Source organism: Colossoma macropomum, unplaced genomic scaffold, assembly GCF_904425465.1.
Source record: "Colossoma macropomum unplaced genomic scaffold, Colossoma_macropomum, whole genome shotgun sequence".
Lineage (NCBI taxonomy): Eukaryota > Metazoa > Chordata > Actinopteri > Characiformes > Serrasalmidae > Colossoma > Colossoma macropomum.
Window position 1 is genome coordinate 14,944,655 of NW_023494786.1, and position 15,782 is coordinate 14,960,436.

The window sequence follows — 15,782 nt, forward strand, 5'->3', positions numbered from 1 at the left end:
AAACTATGAATATCAACAAACAAAAAAAACAAAGTTAAGGATCAATGATTCTCAATCAGCAGTGAACAGAACTGATTTGAACACATAGAGAAAGCAATGTTTTGTAGTTATGTTTGTAGTTATTGGTCAGACCTGAATTCTTACTGTAATGACTGGTCAGACTATTACACTGCTATGCATTTGTGGCACACTACTTCAAGAAGAATGATACCAAATCTGTGATATTCATGGATACTCATTTTTGACCATGGACTACTTGTCTCATGTTCAGGTTTTAGGTTTCTATACTTTAGGATCTATACTGCTAAAAAAAAAACTAAGAGCACTTTAGCTTCATCACACTCTAATTGATGGCTATAGTCTTACATTTCCAGCACAAACTGTTCACAGTAAACAGAATTCATGGTTCCTTTAATGATGTCAGTTTAGCCAGGTCCTGTTTCAGCAAAGCATCTCTCTAAAGATATGACAATTTTGCAAGCATGCTTGACTAAATGCAGTTTTTTTTTTCCATCAGTCACAACGGTATCTATGAATACGTTGTTTTTGATCAGCCCATAGAACACTGCTCTGGAACTTCTTAAAGGTCACTGTGGTGCTTCTGGTAAACTTAGGATAAGTGTTTAGGTTTCTTAGTAGAACATAGAGAGGGCAGCAGAACCTTGGAAGATACTGAGGAGTTCCTGTTTTTTCCTGGTTACAATTAATTCACTGAACGGTTTAACTGGTTGGGTACAGAACCCAAAGCTTAGAACCACCCGTGCACTTTGCAGGCTAATAGGCCTCAAATTTATTGCCATTATTACTACATAATTCTCTTTTACTTTCTCACGTAGGATGATTATGTGGATAATACAGCCTAAAAATATATCCAAATACATTTTAAGATTATCAAAACATCAGAACCTCATGGTATGTCCAAATATTATTCATGCTGATAGCAAAGTACCTCTGGAGACATTTTTAACCAAAGATATGGTTCTTTTATAATAATGCTCAGTAATTTTGAGACTTCACTAATATAGCCATGTAACTCTAAAGTTATGCAGTGTAGCAGTAATGACTAAGAAAGTGTTTCAACTATGTCAAAATAATTGATATGAATGATGTTGTGAAGGATAATATTTGTCCAATAAATTGCCCAGGCCTGGTAATACATTTTTTATTTGCTTGGCACACCAGCCAAATGGCTAAATGATGTCTTTTTTCACCCTCTGACTCCCCCTACTTACCTCTACAACCCCCAAGAAAACAAACAAATATGAATAATGTGCAAAAACACAGAAAAACAGATGGGGGCAAAAACTTTTTCATGACTGTTTACATATCTGTGTATTAGCATTTGTGGTGTTTGTCAGGTTTCAGCACTCGCAGCAGTGGGCAGGTTCACGGCAAGTTGAAGATGAGATTAAAGAGGTTTGGGAGCATCACCGCACAGTGGATACGGGATTCCAATTTCATTTCTAAATTCGCTGTAGATGCTGGTGTAGCCAGATCTCATCACTGGAACAACAAGTGCCTTCCAGGATAAACAAGAACAGCAAGAGAAAGAGAGGAACCCATACGTTCTTGCCAGATGGACAACAGACTCCAACCGGGCATATGTCTACTTATCTGTGTCTTTCTCAACTACTCTAAAGACCCAGCAGTGTCTGAACTGTGGCTGTACTCTCAGCTGCTGTCCCTGATCAAACATCTCTGCCACACCTTTCAACTAACCAGACATTTCTATTTAGGGTGGGTGGGTCACGCCTCAAAACGAAAACATTTCGCTTCTCCTGTTTTTGGCCTGGGCTAAAACTGCACACTGGAACAGGCCAATCAGATATGATCAACACAGCATTTCTGTCCACCTCTCTCTCAACAATTTATGCTCAGCAAGTGAAGTTCAAAACAAGGAAGCCCATATTGTGCTCCTGCACCAAAGGGGGCTAATATGTTTACATTGTAAATTCCAAGGTCTCCAAGACCACCTCCACCCACTGAAATCTTTTTTCCACATCTTAAGACCTGAAGAAGAGGGTCAGTACAAGGTCAAAAAGTACAAGCTCCGGTTGAGAAATGCTTAATCAATGTGCTTGATTGGTTTATTTTGCACAAGCCCAAAAGCATAGCAGCTGTTGGCATTCTGTAACTTTGATTCAACTTTGAGTCATGTCGGTGCAAAGACATGCATTCTGCTTAGTTAAAGACTGCTGGGGGGCGGAAAGGCTAACTGTGGGAGCAAGAAAAGGCAACTGAAGCCACAGGCCGTTCCAGATAAACATTAAGGCACTGGAACAATCTGGGGAATAGTTTTCCACATCAAACACACCCTTCCTCGCCCTTTGCTTATGAACCAACAGCTTTATCAGAGAATCCAACATAAATAAGCAGTGGGAAGGAGCGAGTCATGGAGACGCATGGAATGAAACTGAGGGCCTCTCTCAGCCCTCACAAAGAGTTCAGTCTTTAGTCCTGCAAGGGACAGGGGGTTGAGTGCTGGGGACACGCAAGGACAAAGAGCTCCTCTCCGCTGGAAGAACATGCCTAAAAAAAGCACTTGAATAAAAAAGAAGACCTTTGGAGCAGATTTCCTTCCTGTGTTGCATGTGTGGTAAACATAAACAGGATCTTCTTATCCTCAGCACCATTCAATTTAGAGAATTACAGCAGAGAATTAGTCATATAAACACTGTCTGCACTTTCAGTTCATTCAGACAACAGGCAGACAGTCCAAGTATACAGTTAGGACATGGCTCACTTCACATGCAGCAATTTAATAACCCGTCTGGACATTTATGACTCAAGTCAGATTTTTTTGTGTGTGTGTTTATGTGTGTGCTCAACAGAGCTTAAAAAGAGGCTGATAAGATTTGGAGAAGAGAATGTGAGTCTGCGCTTACCTCTCAGAGAGCTGGCGTATCTGGGGGATGCCCATATACTTTTGGAAATGCTCCAGAACATTGACCACCCCCTGAAGCAGATTGGCCACCTCCCCATACTGTCTCTTGCGTGTCATGGCTCTGAAAATGAAGGTCACCTTTTAACCAATCAAAGCATATGAAATGTGCCCATGATGTACTGAATCAATAGCACTCAATTTTTACAGTAAATGACATACAATGGCAGAAATCACATGAGCAAGTTTATTTAAGATTACCTAACAACTCAACATGGTTTAAGGCAAGTATGTGATGATTCAGAGAGGCAGTTTGCATGATGCTAGGGGATAGTAGGTATCAGAACAACATGCTCTTAGTCATGTATTCATATTTCCATAGCAGAGTCATTTGTGAATTGTGACAGCAATGACATATTTTCAAGATTCACCCTGGCAACTTTTTTTCTTTTCTAATGGTAAGTGTTTTTCGATTACTGAGTTATGGGTGTAAGTCATAGAATTCACACCTAAATTATTTTATTCTCCCTCTTGGTAGCTGTATCGAAAGATGAACATGAGGCGATAGATCAGAATTACAGCTTTTATTTTGCTGATATTTACATCTAGATGTGTTGAAGTGCTTGGCACCTTAGATGGCAGACCACCCAGGTTTTAGGTGAGCAAAAATATAGGAACAGGTAGCCTTAAAGTAAATTAAAGTAAACAACACTTAATATTTGTTTGCGTCTTGCTCGCTTACAATAACAAAAATCAAATCAACCCACTGACATAACCAAACTGTGCACTCTTCTTTGGTGCTGCTTTTCCAAGCTTTTACTGCCACTTCTTTCACTTACTGTTTGTTTTGGGGGGGGTCTTCCTTTCAGGCTCCTCCTCAGGAGGCATAATACATGTTCAATTGGGTTAAGATCTAGTTATTGACTTTGCCAATCCAAAACCTTCCACTTTTTTCCCCTGATGAAGTCCCTGTTGTGTTGGCTGTGTGTTTTGGGTCCTAGTCTTGCTGCATGATGAGGTTTTTCTCAAACAGATGGATGCATTTCTCTGTAGATTGACAGACAAAATGTTTCTGTAGACTTTTGAAATCATTCTGCTGCTACCATCATAAGTTACATCAACCAATAAAGATCAGTGAATCCGGTCCAGAAGTCGTCATTACAAGCCCTATGCCATGGCACTACCGTGACCGATGAGCAGATCCATTCTTTGTCCACACTTTGGCCTTTCCATCTCCTGGGTAGAGGTTAATCTTGGTCTCATCAGTCCACAAAACTTTGTTCCAGAACTTCTGTGGCTCATCTCTACACATCTTTACAAATTCCAATCTGGCCTTCTCATTCTTACTGCTGATGAGTGGTGTGCATCCTGTGGTACAGCCTCTATATTTCTGCTATCCTATAAGTCCTGCCCTGTGGAGGTTCTTGGTGATTGTCACTGACTGTTATTTTTTGTGTTTTCTACTTAGCTCTCACATTGTTCCTGTCAACTGCTGAATTCCTTGGACAACCTGTTCGATGCCTGGTTGTTAGAACAACAGTGGTTCCTTTCTTTTTCAGGACATTCCAGATTGTTGTATGGGCTATACCCAACGGGTGTGCAATTTTCTCTCTTTTGTCAGCTTTCTCCCATAGATAGCTCTCTGGTGTTCATGTTAGTTTATCTATTTTAAAAAACACATGCAGTCTTCACAGGCAAAACCCAGGGCTCAACCCAAGAGCAGACATCCAAAGCTATAAATTGTGTAAACAATCAATCTAACAGGGCACACCTAGGCAACAAGAAAGACCTGTCAGTCACATGTTCCAGTATTTTTTTCACATGTAAAATGTGTGGGTTCAAACAAAAGGTTCCATCTTGTTTTACATCTAGATGTAAATATCAGGAAATGGAGAATCTGACATTCTGATCTATGAATGGCTCATATTCATCTTTAGTATATAGCAAAAACAAAAGAATTGGTTTCACTGTTCCAATATTTTTGGAGGAGCTATGTGTTAGGCTGTACCCTGCTATCCCCTAACTGGTGGAGTATTGTATTTATAATAGCTTATATTACTTGTTAGCTACATTAGCCTCATAGCACCTTGCAAAACTAAAGAAGCAGGTCTTGGCGAACTGACTTTTTTGCCGTAAGAGGGGAAAACTGTGTAAATGTGATTTTTCACTGAACTATCGCTTTACTGCTTTATCTGTGGTGTGTGGGCTGGAAAAGGGTGAGCCCACTTACTCTAGAGAGTCCACACCGCCAGCCAACATGTGCAGGTGATTTAGTGTAGTGATGGAGGTGGTCAGGTGACGCTTGGCATGGTCCAGCTGTTTGATGTCCCGGGTGATCTCTTTTACCTGAGGGGGGGAACAAACATCTTAGAGCTGATTGCTCCAGCATATCCAGCACGGAGAGGCTCCCTATTGTTCTCCTGTCCCACAACTCCAGCTAGCCAGACCCTGCCCTTCCGCTGACCTGCTCTGCACTGGTAACATGCAGATGGCTAGTGCATTACCCAGGGCTTAAGGGGCTGCAGTGTACAAAAACCGCAGGATGTCACAATTTCCTCCTGCATAGTTAGCCAGTACTGAGGAGCGTGTTAAGGGGAGGTGAAAGTCCTATTTACACTGGGTCGACTTTCAGGCCCTAAATGACCAGGTTCCTGTCTGCAAGGCTTATTTTTACTCACCATTTGCTCCGATTTCTCCGCTTTGTCCTTGATGTCTTTGATTTTGCCAAACAGTTGTTGGATGGCTTTCTGCGCCTCCTCCAGAGCCTGGAATAGAGGCAAAAGTTCAGAGATACTGCATCCATGATCACTCTCACAGACTTGCTACAACATTTCCATTGCTGTCAGTTATATTTTTGAATTAATAATTCACTCAGCTACTCTAACAACAGTCTAAAAGGTTCATAGGACAATTTGTTACGGAAAAATGTAGTTACTTTTTATGACCTTTGAAAACAGTCACAATACTCCTTTCGGGCAATTTACTGTTTTAAATGTCAGACCATAAAATTAATCTTAAAACCACACCAAAGCAGTCTGTAACTTCAGCAGTAGCAATTCCTAGTGAATATAAAGATACAGGATGAGTCAAAGGGCTGGAGTAGAAAGAGATGATGATGTTGTTTCTGGCCTGTTTTCCTCCTCCTCCTCCCTCTGAATTATTTTTAGTGAGCGTCTCTCTCTCTCTCTCTCTCTCTCTCTCTCTCTCTCTCTCTCTCTCTCTCTCAGGCAGAGAAATGAGAACCAAATGGGACTGCTTGATGAAAAACCCTCACCCACAGTTTGCCCTCACATTCCAGCAGGGTAAGTGTGCAGCAGCTGCACTGAGGCATCCCAGGCCTGCCACATGTTCCCCCACCTGACCTGATCACATCTCCATGGCGCCTGTACTGGCCCTGAGGTAGACTGGCCCCCACAGCAACTTAACTGTAGGGCCATGGGCAGTGGCAGACTTCACACAGCCATGCAATGGTCTGCAAAAAAAAAAGCCCTTCTGGCTTTTGATAATGTGTAATTGCCATACAGCGTTTGAGCTGCTGTGGTGGTGTACAGTAAGCTATGGTGGCAGCTGATGCCAGTGTATTTTGCAGGGCCCTGGGCTGAGTTGACTGAGCGTATAAAGATTGGCTCGCTCTCTCTTTCACAGGCAGATGGAATGCTAACAGCCGGCACCAGCTGCCCCATGGAATTTACCACTTTTACAAGGCTCCTCAAAACACAGGAGGACGCTCCTTTGCTCAATCATACACACGCACACAGACAGACAGTTGACATAACATTTTCAAAAGGAATAGCAGTGCAAAACAAGTTAGAGGTCCTACAGAGATCCTCAAAAGGACGTGGTCTTATGTGCCCACGCTCACATGGAGAGAGAGAGACCACATAGCAAAAATGGCTGGGAAAGCACTCAATAAGGTTTAGCAATGCAGATATGCAGATAGTGGGATGAGGAGTGGTTAGGCATTCCAAATGGTTCATTTCCGGAGTTCAGAGCAAGACGCTGAATGCTGGAGAACTCGCTCCTTTCCTTATCTCTCTCCACTCCTCGTCTGATGGGGAGGGAGAGGCCCAGTTTGATTCTGGCTGCCACACATGTGGACTCCATTTGCAGTTTGGGGATATCTCCGCTCAGACAGTTATAGCTGGCCACAGACAGCAGGACGACACTGAATGGGATGCTGACAAGACAGCACTCCTGCTTTACTTCCCTGTCTTTAGCCAAGCAAGAGACTGAGTATGTGGTATTTTGCTTTACTACAGAAAAAGTAGGAACTGATGACCATTGAAGTGATGACAGTTACAATTTCAGTTAGCAAACTGCTGTGGACAGACTTTAATGTAATGTAATAAGATCAATGCAACAAGTAAGTCTGGACCATTTCTATTGGTCCTTTTGTCATGAAACAGTCATTCAACATAAAGAACAGCTGGTGTCTTTTTTTCCCAAATTCATGAAAAAAAAAACAGTACTAGTGATGACAGCCAGTTTGCACTTATACACTACAGTTTTACACTATATAATTTCTTAAAAGACTTTAAACTTTCTCTGTGCAGCTAAAATCTTTGTCGACTTTTATATAACTGCAGCTTGAAACCTGGTTTAAAATTCATATGCTGGGTCCAATTTTGACCTCTCATGAAGAAAAACACAAGCAAGCATGTCACCAATTTCCAGAAGAATACCAAGAAGAAAGACAGAAAACCACATAAGCAGTAAACTTTCCATCCTGTGTGTAGATTAAATATTTATGCTACATTCTTGGGGAGGTTCCTTCGCAGCATTCCTAATAAGCAGCTCCAGATGCCAAAAACTACATGAGACATCCTGATCCCAACTGGCTCCCTGACAGCCATAAAACTCTCATCTGAACCCCCACCCCCCTATCCCATCTGGGAACACAATATGGCAGGCTTCTATATGGAATCTTTAGCTGCATCAAAGAAAATAATATACATTACAGTAATGGCCGGGCTAGACGAAGGGAAAGCAATGAGAATGACCCAGCACTCTCATAATTGGCACCAAATGTTTTGGCCCTTTGTTGATTTTCTGCTCTCTTCAATGTTGCATAAGTTTCAGCATATTGTAAAACAATTTTCCACTTCAGCAAATATTCCACAAAGTAATGGGGGCATATTATATGGGCTATAACTTTGTCCTTGAAGAGGACAAAACAAACAAAACTGCATCTTCCTTGCCAATTCACGCATGTCACTGTAAATACCATTGAGAAATTATGAAATGTGCACTTCTTTTTACAGAAAGCATGTGATTATGCTGACGGTTAAGATTTGCTGTTCGATGCTACATCAGATCAAGCAAACGTCCTGCCCCACTTCATTAAACACACTCACTCACCCAGCCTTCATGCTTTCACTCTCACATTCACTGCCTCACGTACACACGTCTTTGAAGAACAGGACAGTGTAAAACATTAATGTAATGTCACAAATCTCAAACATTACATTTATGCATTATGAGAGTCGTTCACTGATGTTAACAGGCTTTCTGTGGGCTAATTCAACTATATTCTGTCCTCACTAGGGTAAGCTGAGCACATAGCTAAACTGTCAGACTGCAGAAATGTTGAGAGACAGGATTTGAGCTTAACTGTAACAAACTGTAACATCTAATGTATAGAATAAAGTCAGGTCCATAAGTATTTGTACATCAATAAAGTTACTGTTATTTTAGCTGTCTACCACAGCATAGTGGAGTTTAAATAATGAATAGGTCAAAACTCAAAGATCTTCTGGGTATTTAACATCCAAATCGGGTGAACAGAGTAGGAATCACAACCTTTTCCATACATAACCAACCAAGGTCCAAAGTCCAGAAATGGTCCAAATAGCTCTTACAAAGCTCAGAGTATGCACTTTGAGGTCATGCTTATAATTTAACTTCTTAAATTTTAACTCCAGTATGCTGTGGGAGACACAAAAATGTACGTTACAAGCTTCGAGTATCTGTGTTTACTCTCGAGAGCTGCTACAAAACATAAATATTAACCATCTTTAGCTTCATGCTAACATTGCATAACAATGAAAACTGCATTAGCACTAACTAGCATTATCTTATTATTATATTAGTATTACCAAAATAATATTTGCGTTATCTAAGGGATGGCAAATTAGAAAACAAAAGCTACTTAAAATAATAATTACACATTTTTTGCATCATACAGTGCTGTGTAATGACATGCTTTGCTGACATATACCCATGATTTTGTGACTGCATCTGGCTTTCAGCATAAACAAGCTTAAGAAGTCATGCACATGTACAGTCTTTCTATACTCTTTTTCACTGCAGCCGTTGTTGAGCCCTCTACACAGCACACTGACCATATCTCTAAACCCGTCTCCTCCACTAAAACAGCCAAAGAGAGCACTGGTCACTATCACACAAATGGCCTTTTCTTTACAAAGGAGTAACTGGCGGGGTAAAACAGATCACAAAAAGACTGAAGTAAGGCTTTATTTATTTTATACTTTTCGCAGTTATCAGGGAATAATGCTTAATTAAAAGAGAGTAAAATATGCCAGAATGTGTGAAAAAGGCAAAATATTACTCAAGAAAATAGAGCTGCAAGACCTTTAACATGAAAAAAGTACAGCTACAGGGGAAGCCTTTGAAATTCAACAGATAAAACAAAAGATTTCTCCAAAACAAGGCACTCAGCTGGGCACTGAACCAAAGTTTTCCTGGGGTGCACAGCTACCCATCCCTGCCAGAGAGTGAATCCGCTCAGCAGGCAGACAATAAGAGTTCTTTTCCTTCCAAGGCAGATTTTTGTCCATAGGGCATTTAAACAGGGCGAACATCTGTGGCGTGACCGCAGCACAATGCAGGGGACGCTGCTTATCTGGCCTTCAGCTCCAACTCAACATCAAAGAGCACTCGCTGACTCACTCCCAGCCTAACTGGACAAATCGTTTCCCTAATGCAGAATGCTAACTTTTGTCCTTTAAAAAAGACAAGAGGGAGTCTGAGAACACTCTAAAAGCACACATTCTCCACCACCTCCACACAGCTAGAATTATCATCATGCATGCCCCCGAGACCATGCTCCAGAAGCAGATGCCTCCATCAGCCCCTAGCCCCTACATCTGTAGCCCACACCTCACAGCATTTCCATCTGCAGAAAGGATTTTCCTTTGCTTTGTGGAAACATCTCCGAAGGCCACAGGCCATGAAGCTCCAAGCCCTGGTCCAGAGAACCAGCCCAGCCACAAGCACTTTCCACATCCCGGAGTAAACTGGTTAACAGGGGACCACCAGACCCTTCTAAACCCTCGCTAGCCCTGACTCATACCTCACAATCAGGTGTCACATTTCACCTCTGCCTGCCGCCCTGATTGAGCATGGATCTGTGTTGAATCAAGGTTTTCCACCAGCTCCAAGAAGCAGCAGGACACCAAACCACAATGTGGAATGAAACCATAGCGGAGAACAGGGAAATCCAGGGGAATGTGTCTTCTCTTCCAAATCAAGAGGGAGACAGCCTGAGGCTGGGAACGTGACAGCTATGACTAATCTTAGCCTGTTCCACAGTATTGAAATGGATGAACAATACAAGCGACAGCATGGACAATTATTAAATGTCACTGACAGGCTGGTGTACAAATTACTGAGACTGGGTTTGCTGTTGATTAGTAAGACCTAACAGGTTAAGCAGAGAAGCTGCGAGAGATTTGTGTCTGAACAGGCAGAAAGGGCAGCCCGCAGAGTCTGGTGCCACATCCATCACCACCGCTTCACACTAGAGCAGCTTTCTTCATTCAGATGCTGTTGCCTTAGAGCAAGGCTCACTAATTCATCTTCCTCCAGTCCCAACAGCAAACCTTCAGATCACGCAAACATGACACCCCTTCCACAAACCCTCTCAAATGAGAACGCTATAAGGACACATCAATGAGAGGAACACTCATTTCAAAGTTGAGGATGAGTTCATCGTTAACATTTCAGATTCAGATTCAATATTTATTGGCAATGTTTATAGCTATAACAAGAAATTTCCCTCAGGAATTTACCCTAGGCCTCTTCCACACTACAGGATTTCAAAAATCTTAAAAGATGTTGAAAACATGAGACCCCATACATAATGATATTTTTCACTGATTTTTCTGTCCTTGACCATCGTCAGATAGCAAAGTCCCCACACTACACAATCTGCCCTGAATGAAACACCACACACTTTCAGATTATGCCCATGAACAAGAGTCTCAACCAGTGGCTCCAATTCCCAAAACCTCGTGGGAGTTTCTCGCGAACAAACGTGACTTTAGATCTAAACAAACACAGCAAATGGCAGCGAGGCTATTGCTATGCTGGTGACGTGTGCTTTCTGCACAGAAAAAGCCAAGCAAAAGAAAAAAAAATGTGGATAAAACTATCACCAGAAATAAGGGGGCAGCAGGGTGTATACATGCTGCAATGCAAGCTTAAGATGAATACATACATTCATACATATATACATGTCTGTCAGGCACGATGTCAACAGCACGTTTCACACCAGAGAATCGGCGCCCAGCCCACACTACAGGATACTGAGTCATAAATACTGAACATGTTTATTATTTACAATTTACTATCAGGGTGGCCCCGAGTAAACTGGGACTACATCAGAGGAGTAAAGATTGGATTATGGACACCCCACACCACAGGGAAATCTGGGAAGATTATTGTTTAAGATCACCCTGATTTCGGGAGACCTTTTGCGATGCCAGGGAGGAATAAATCGTCCTCAAAATTGGCCCAATTATCCTGTAGTGTGGGAAAAAAACAAAGAAAGAACAAGGACAACAAAGAAAGACAAGGACAACAAATACATGCAACAAACATAAAACTCATTATAGCATTTAAATCCCAAAGGACAAACAAAACTCAACTTTTTTGCTTAAAAATCTTATTTTTAGGCAATTTTCAACAACGTGATGCTTAAGTGCCAATCCCCGCAATATGCAACGTGTCACTGAACATAAAATTGTATCCTTCTACAATTTTTAAACTCCAGAATGAACAACTGAACATATTTTGTGTAAGGCAAGGGTCAAAAAACAGTTGAAGCTGTTGTACACCATTGTGACAGAGCTTACATTAACATTATTTACTGTTTTAAAACATTTATATTTCATTCAAATTATTAAGTCAGTTATTTTTTAAATGTTTTTAATTACAATATGCCATTGACAGTACTGGCCAAAGGACCACCAGAGGGTGCTTCGCGGCCCAGGGGTTGAGAAACCCTGCATTAGACTACACTTGTGGAAACGCTCGGTCCTCCATGTGCGCAAAGCACTGGACATCTACTGAATGCTCTAAACTGGCCACAACTATGAGGATTATGTCAGTTTCATTCTGACTGGCTACTTAAATGTCTATGTGCCATGTATCATGTTTTTTCTGTCCGATGGGAAACAAACTTTTGCAAGCAGCTGCATGCTCTGCTCACCACAACTGACCTCTTGGAGCAATGTAGCGGCTGTATTTAACAGCATTCAAGAGTTTAAATGCGTCAATTATCTTTTCATTGATTATTATTACAAAGTGCCATTGACAGCCCACTGCGGACCACTCTGTTTTGCAAACTACCTGTCACTACACATCACAAAAAAAGAACAATCTGTGGCTGGTTATTTTGCATGTCAGTCAAACAGCCCCTCATCTCAAAGCAGCCAGTTCTTGGCCACATTAATGGACAAAAATGCACCAGACTCTTTGGCAACAGGCATGAATAAGAAATCTAGCTTGTGAGACCATGGAAAGGTGGACTGAAGACACTCACCTGCCTGCCATCCTGTCCCACATTAGTCTGTCCCCTCACCACCGTCCTAATGTTATCATCCAGACGTCTGATCAAATAAAAAAGCAATTAAAAATAAATAAATAAATAAAAACTTTCAGGACTCTGGTGTGAGAATCACTAGTATACAGTGTGTGCACATGCCGTCAGAACATTTTTTATGTGTAGGATGAAAAGCTCACCTGATTTTCAGGCGAATCTTGTTCACCACTTCGTCTATGTTTGCCAGTGACTGTTAAAAGAAAGAGGTCATGTATATTCTGTATAAACTTGCAGCAAAACAAAAACTCTTTTAAAGTTCCCTCCTATTTTTTAATGGACTCCTACTGAAGGGCAATAGCGCTGCCAAGTGGTCAAAAAAGGAAAAAAAGGATGGCAAAATGAAAAGTAAAATATGTAACATAAAAAGCATCAGAAGGGTTTTTTTTGGGCTAAGCTTAAACAAAACATGAGGGCTTAGCATAACATGGTCAATCAAATGCTTCTTGTAAAAATTATTACTGTGTTCTGCTCCAATACTTTTGATATTTTACATTTTAAGAAATTATAATATAATTTAAGTTCTACTAAAGCCTAAGGTGTGAAATACAGGGAGTCCTGGAATCTGGTATGTCCTCTTGGACACCCTGAATGTCTCAAAATCAAAATTCTGGGTGGTCTCTGACATTAAACTTATTATGACATTATGACATTACGTTAGGGAAAAATAAGACATTATGCTGTACATTATGGAAAAATAGACACTCAAATACTAATTCAGAGAAAGGTCACTGTTTAGCCTACTTCAAACACAACACGGTGAGGCATTCTTGAAATCCTTATTAATAGAGATGCAGCATTGGTCTGCCTCAGGTTGGCGCTATAGCAAACTGGTTTACCCAGTTCGTCCCTCACAATCAAGCAACTGTAATTTTGCCTGGAACACCTCTGGAAAACTTTACAATATTCCACAGCATATTTGTAAATCTGAAAACTTGCCCAATTTCCCAAGAGACTGGTGGAAAGAGTGAATTGGTACACATTTCTCAAACTGAAGACAAAAGAGAAGATGTGTAAGATCTCAATTAAGGTGTGGGAGACTGCATTACCAAACTAAAAAAGAGCATTTCCAAAGAAGGAACTGTTAAAAAAAGAAAGAAACATTTTGTTGTCATTGAAGCTAGCAACAGTGCAGCTATGCCGAGTGAGTTAGCAGCCAGCAAAGGATGGAGCAGCCAGCCAACATGGGACCACTTGAAAACCAAAGGGTGGTCAGCACTGTTGCCCATAATACAAACCTGAATGCAAAATAATAATGTTGAAAATTACCAACTTATATTCAGAGATTTACCACTAAAAAATGTAATTCACTGCATGAAACCATTATATTCAACCATTACGTTTACAACACTGACAACATACAGCAATATTTTCCATTTTCGTTCAGGATGTCATTTAGACCAATCTGAAACTGTCATTTGATCTACCTGCTCAGTAGGAAACAAAGTGTTGATGTATTCAACAGCATTGAAGTCTGGCCGATCAAGGGCATCTTGACTGGGGAAAACCTAAAATGAAGAGATAACAAGGAAAAAAAGAAGGAAAATCTAAATTTTGTTTCGCTAAACAGAATACTGTGAACGCATATAAACAAAATAACGTTGTGTGCAACCAGAGCGATCTGTGACAGAGGTGTGGTGTGTCTCGCTAACACAGCTATTACACTGTCAAACGTTAATGAGCACAAACCAAAGGGAGACTAATGGTAGCATCAGTTCACTTTTTTGTGTGGTCTTCAAACCCCCGTTCAACCTTTTTAATTTATTGTTTATTTAATAGCTACGAAATGCAGTGACAGTCATTTATGTTTAACGTTAGCAGATATGGTAGCTACCAAGCTAGATATCAGGCTAGTCACTTATCCATCAAGTAGCTGCTAACGCTACAGACAGCGGACAATAACAAACGTCCCAGGCTGGTTAACGCTGTATAACTACGCGTTTTATTTTGTTTGGGCACTTGGTCCTTTGTTAAAAATGCTGATTAATACAGTTAATGAAATGTCAATTCAACAAGTTCCGACCTAAACTGACAGACAGAAACTAACAGCTATCTTAGCCACTGACAGGCTAGTGCGCTAACGTTAACTATGCACTGCAAACCGTGAAAAAACACTAACTGCTTTCTCAAATAACAGCGAGCTACCTGTTCAATGGCCACTCGCACTTCAGGAGAAAGGTGTAAAATTGCGTCCAAATCCTCCACGAACTCAAATTCGTCCTCCTCCATCATCGTAGCAGCCGGCTGACAGTGAGCTGTGACTGTAGCTGCTCGGAACCTGCGGCTCCTTCAGCTGAGCGAGCACAACAACCAGCACAGCCATTACTGCCACCCACTGCACTGGAGTTCAGCCCAGACAGGGCCTACAAGGCACATCAGGGGTTTACATGGAAAAAAAGTTAAGAAAATACTTCTCTTTCATTGATCCTTCAACAGTTCAAAAATAACCTTTGAGACGTTTTTAGTTACGTTACAGGTTTTATATCTTATGTTCCAGGGTTCATGTCATGTAAGGCAGCATTTCTATCTCACTTTTTGTTAAATAAAAGAGTTTGGTGTAGTATGCAAACAGTGTTTCAAAACATTGCAACACTGCAAAATATGCATAGCATTCAAGTTTCAAAACCTACAGTTCACATCCCAGGTCCACACAGCATGTTTACGAAATCTGAGCTGCAAAAACATCCGATGAGCTCATGATGTGAAGAAAACCAATGCCTTTACATACGTCTGTGTATTCAGTCTACAACACTTTAGCTCCGCCCACTGAAGTTGAAGTTATAGAGTGTTTCAGCCCAGACTGCTTTGTGAATGATGAATAATACATCAAATATAATAAATCAGAACTGAGGTCATTTACATACACTGGACTGAAAGACACAGTCTGCCGGTTTAATTATGAGGATAAATGGAGGCTGGAAAATGGTCATGTAAATTGAATTATGAATAAATAAAACCCCACAAATGCCATAAGTGGACCTCAGGGAAAAAGCAGTGATGGGTAGCAATTGCTTACATGTACTTAATAACATTTGGATGGATTTGTCATTTTGTTTTAGA

General features: G+C 41.0%; 1 protein-coding gene across 1 annotated transcript in view; it reads right to left on the reverse strand.

Moving 5' to 3' along the window:
• The window catches only part of vps53 (VPS53 subunit of GARP complex), a 28,772-nt gene extending 13,721 nt beyond the window's left edge, over positions 1–15,051 (reverse strand). Inside the window, exons 1-7 of the mRNA XM_036561792.1 lie at positions 14,868–15,051; positions 14,150–14,230; positions 12,866–12,915; positions 12,666–12,732; positions 5,560–5,646; positions 5,112–5,227; positions 2,886–3,005 (exon numbers count right to left, since the gene is read on the reverse strand). Of these exons, the coding sequence (XP_036417685.1) occupies positions 2,886–3,005; positions 5,112–5,227; positions 5,560–5,646; positions 12,666–12,732; positions 12,866–12,915; positions 14,150–14,230; positions 14,868–14,954 (608 nt within the window). The 5' untranslated portion in view covers positions 14,955–15,051. The remainder of the gene's footprint in view (positions 1–2,885; positions 3,006–5,111; positions 5,228–5,559; positions 5,647–12,665; positions 12,733–12,865; positions 12,916–14,149; positions 14,231–14,867) is intronic.
• Between the last annotated feature and the right edge of the window lie 731 nt (positions 15,052–15,782).